Source organism: Osmerus mordax, chromosome 18 (assembly GCF_038355195.1).
Source record: "Osmerus mordax isolate fOsmMor3 chromosome 18, fOsmMor3.pri, whole genome shotgun sequence".
Taxonomy (NCBI): Eukaryota; Metazoa; Chordata; class Actinopteri; order Osmeriformes; family Osmeridae; genus Osmerus; species Osmerus mordax.
This window is the reverse complement of record NC_090067.1, coordinates 1,884,279-1,888,785: the sequence shown is the minus strand read 5'-3', so window position 1 is coordinate 1,888,785 and position 4,507 is coordinate 1,884,279. Positions and strand designations below refer to the sequence as shown.

At 42.0% G+C, this 4,507-nt stretch overlaps 1 protein-coding gene across 1 annotated transcript; it reads left to right on the top strand.

Moving 5' to 3' along the window:
* The first annotated feature begins 464 nt into the window (after positions 1–464).
* LOC136962445 (major histocompatibility complex class I-related gene protein-like) lies at positions 465–1,447 on the top strand. Its single transcript, XM_067256231.1, is given in 3 exon segments — positions 465–651; positions 758–1,045; positions 1,425–1,447. Coding segments are annotated over 3 exon segments (498 nt in total).
* The last annotated feature ends 3,060 nt before the right edge of the window (positions 1,448–4,507 follow it).

Sequence of the window (4,507 nt, the reverse complement as noted above, 5' to 3'; positions counted from 1 at the left end):
AAGGAGTTATCACAATATGGGAGGATACGTGACGAAAGCATAGCCTTTGCAAGCACAGAAAAGGGATGCTGCATGCTAGATAGCTTTTGTTTAGGTCTTTAGATAGGGCTCCTAGAAATGGCCTTGACGCTCCTCATATTTTCCTTGCATGCATGGCATGATACATTGGTAATATTGTGACCACTGACCTACACTAGTGTCACAGACATTTCGAAGTCGCACCTTACAAAGAACTAACTTATGGCTATGCAGGCATAAGCAAACAGCATAATGACAGTTTATCAATGGCAGAAGCAACATAAATCATAGACATATTTCTATCCTGGACATGACCAAGGGTTATGTTATCATGAGCTTAATGTAGCAGGGTAGAGATCAAAGATTGTTTATGCAGAGCATTCCAAACAGTATAAAAGTCATAAAGTAATCATTATCTTTAATTATTGTTAACTGATCAGTGGTTCATGACAGACCTCTTCAATCTGAAGTACCTGAAATGGATCGCTCCAGTGCAGCAGGCCTTCCTCACCAAACAGAAGTGGGACTAAAACAGAGCTCAGCTTGAGTGCTATAAGAACTACCACACCCATGAGTGTATTGACTGGCTGAAGAAGTATCTGGACTATGGGGAAAACACTCTGAAGAGGACAAGTACAGTAGATGAATGATGCCAAAACTGAGTCAACACATGAGAAATTAGATTTGTGAGAGCAATGTGACATGTAAATGTAAGACTCTGTCTCCATCTAGTCCCCAGTCCCCCCCTCCTTGTCTCTGTTCCAGAAGAGCCCCTCCTCTCCAGTCACCTGCCACGCTACAGGCTTCTACCCCAGTAGTGTCAAGGTGTTCTGGAGGAGAGATGAAGAACCGGTGTACGAGGATGTGGAGCATGGAGAGGTTCTACCTAACGAGGATGGAACCTTCCAGAACAGTGTTCACCTAACAGTGAAGCCTGAGGACCTGGACAGTGGGAGGTATGAGTGTTTGGTTCAGCTCCCGGGGGTTCAGGAGGACTTTGTCACCAGACTGGAGAAGACCAACCCAGGTGAGACCAGCAGGGCCGTGAAGACAAATACAAATATGTATGTGTTCCTGTATTTCCTCACATGAGGAAGATAGAATGATGGAGCGATGATAACAAGGATTTATTTAGTGTTGTATAGAACAGATGGTTCTGTTAAATCTGATATACACGACTGGTTTTTTATTCATATACACTGAGTCCTTATTCATATATACTTATAAACACTTTATGACATACAGTATCTATTTTACCTTGTACCTTGTTGTTACAATGCCATATTTAAGAAGTGTTCTACCTGGAGGGTTCTGCTACTGGTGACAACATTCACAGTTCTAGAATGTTCTTAATATATATCTCTTTCTCAGAGTGACCATCTGATCTCTTCCTAATGACTCCATAGAATGTGACATCACCAGCATGTGACAACATACACAGTGCTAGAATGTTCTCCACAACGAGGATGGAACCTTCCAGAACAGTGTTCAAATAAAACACACAGGATAGTATACTATGTACATTTTTGTTTGAATTGTGCTTGTCTTTTTCAGGAACCATGAATGGACATCCCAGTGCAGTCAGACACCTTGCTGGGGAACTAGAAAACTAGGTTGTGCAGTTTGTCTAACCCTGTCTATCTTTGCAGACATGCTCAGATGAATACAAGGGCACACGCAAGTATGCATGGACAAATAGATAAGAATCACGCCTTATCTCCCCAAGGTAATATGCAGTTGACTTTCTTCGGACATTAGAACATGAACGATGTATTTGTCAGTTTTCTTCCCATTTTCAGCTTTTTCTTCTACTGTTCCGCATGTACAGCAAATTAGGTAACTTCCGGTTTCCTCATTTGTCAAATTAAAAGCCCTGAACAAATACTTTATTATTAATAGTTATATGCAGGATGCTTTATGAGTTGATTTACCCTGATTAGTAATAATCAAAAAGCAATACCAAGTAAAACAAAGAAAACACAAAATGATGTCTGTAACTTTATTGAATACAGATGCTTGACAAAATGCTGTTATTTAAAAAAGACGTGTGTGTGCGTGCGTGTGTGTGCGTGCGTGTGTGTGCATGCGTATGATGTTTGTTAAACATCTAAACAACTACCGCATATGACTTTGCGTAACAGCCACTGGAGAAACCTGTCAATCCTAAAAAAAACATAACATTTTATCTGCCATACCAGTACGCAGTCTCACATCTTTACACTGAGGGTCTTGCTGTCTTTACCCACATTCTCCTACCCCCTTCATTTAGCCTTTCTGCTATCTGCCCTCACCTCTTTCCGACATTCTTGTTTTTCTTCTCCTTCACGTTATTTTCAGGATATTCCTCTTGATTTTTCTCACTGACTTCCCCCACAGTCAGTGGTTCGATGTACGACTTCGCTTTGGTCTTCTCCTCCTCTTTGCCAGGCTTTTTTTACGTCATATCCTGAAAGCAGAACACATGCTCACATGGAAGAATCACAGAGCAGAGAAAAAATTGCAATAAACCAGTGAAATCATGGTTCTTTTCAAGCCTCATTAGTCCACAATTTATACAGTCAGCTATTGTGCATATTGTGATATATTCTTTAACAGTGAATATCATCAGATATTTGCCTATGATGATAATGACCCACCTGCTGGAGCTCTTCCAGTCCTCCTTGGAGAAGCTTCTTTGCATTCAAGGTCAAGTTTGTGATTGGTGGCAGATGAAGGTGGGGTAAATACCCCACAGCCGGCGGAGTCTCAGGCATGCTAGGAGTCACAACTCCAACGCTGACACAGTTGAGAGGAGTCAAAGCCTGGGGGACCTGCTGGTTGAAGAGGAGGGCCTCGGGAGTAGGAGGAATCAGAGGGGGTGATTCCATGGCATCCTCAATGGAAAAGGGGACCACAGAAGTGGGTTCTGTCTCAGATAGATCCTGGGGAGACGCAGTCACAAGAGAAGACATCACCTTTTGGCATGTGGGACCAGGGATCTTTCAACAGCTCTTTAGGATGATAATCAACAAAGTTAATCAGGATAGTGCCATTCCATACTTTAAATCAAACAATAGCTGAATAAATGAATATGTACAGTCTCTGTACTGATTACTTACAAAGATTTGGATGGTGGACTTCTCTTCCTGAGAGGGTTTAATCTTTGGTGTTGGACTACACACCTCAAGTGGTTGGATCCTCTCAGTGCAGGCCCTGCAGGCCAGGTGCAGCTTCTCAACATCTTTCTGCCACTTCTCCAGGTGCGCCAGATTGAAATCAGCTTTGCAGTCCATCTCAACCACTTGGATCAGCGCGTCAAAATCTTCGCTGATCCATATATACTTGTCTGCCTGGAGTTTCTGGAGCCTTCTCCCCCTGAAATTGTTAACGAGTCTTCTCAGAGACGCACTCATCTGGCTTTTTCTCTGGCTCTTCACACGAGACACCTCTTTGAAGTACTGGTTGGTGTTCAGGATCTTCTCCTTGGTTGCTAGAAGGTCCTGTTTCAGGGCAACCAGGGATTTTTGGAACCTCCTCATGACTCTTTTGACACAGGTCTGCCTGTCGAGCCTCTGACCACGTAGCCTGGTGGGGTGCACGTCATTAGGGATGCAGGCCTCGTTCACGGCTCTCACAGAGGAAGGGAGAAGGACCTGGGATTTGCGATCCATAACACGATTCTAGGGAGACCAAGAGTAAAGTAAAAGGTGCAGGAACCGGGCAGAGGCGAAAATCTGAATATCCATATGGTGAGGGAAAAGATGATTCAGCACTTACAGAAAAACAGGCCAATGAATTGACCTTTTGTCACACACATACCAGACGTCCAGTTTCTCCCTGTGGTCACACTCCTCATCAGACTGTGGGTCAGAGGGGAACATATTGTTCACATAGTCGATCTTCAAAATGTAATGTACCTTGATGCTTTTGATGCGGAAACTGACCAGAAAATCTGTCTCAGCTGCATGAATGTAGAGAGAGGTCATCATAATCTTCATTCTGTCGGATAGGGTTCCCACTACGTTCAACTCCCTACAATAGAGACGCTCAGAGGTATTTGACCATGTTTGATGATTAACCATTTGAAATGAATAAATGTAACCATTTAAGATATCGGCAGTATGTCTTTCTAAATGTCTCATTTTCAAATAATTTAACTTTTGCTGGTGTAGTACAATCATAGAATAATTTACCTATTATTTTGTTATTGCACTTTTTATCCCTGAAATATGCTTCCCCAACCTTTAACTCTGGTAATTTAACAACAACATTCGAATAGTGTTTTGTATTAATTGTTTTCATGAAAGAGCAATTGCTTTACACACACTATTAAATTCTTTAAGCAAACATTTTATCGCAAATTTCTCAGTGAATGAATCATATTGAAGAAACTGACCAGCTTCATCAAACAAATCAACAATGAACAAGACCTCTTTCTCATACCACTCTTTTTTGAATAATGACTTTCTATTTACCACAGGGTGGAACCATAAGGTGTGAAGTTGTGTGT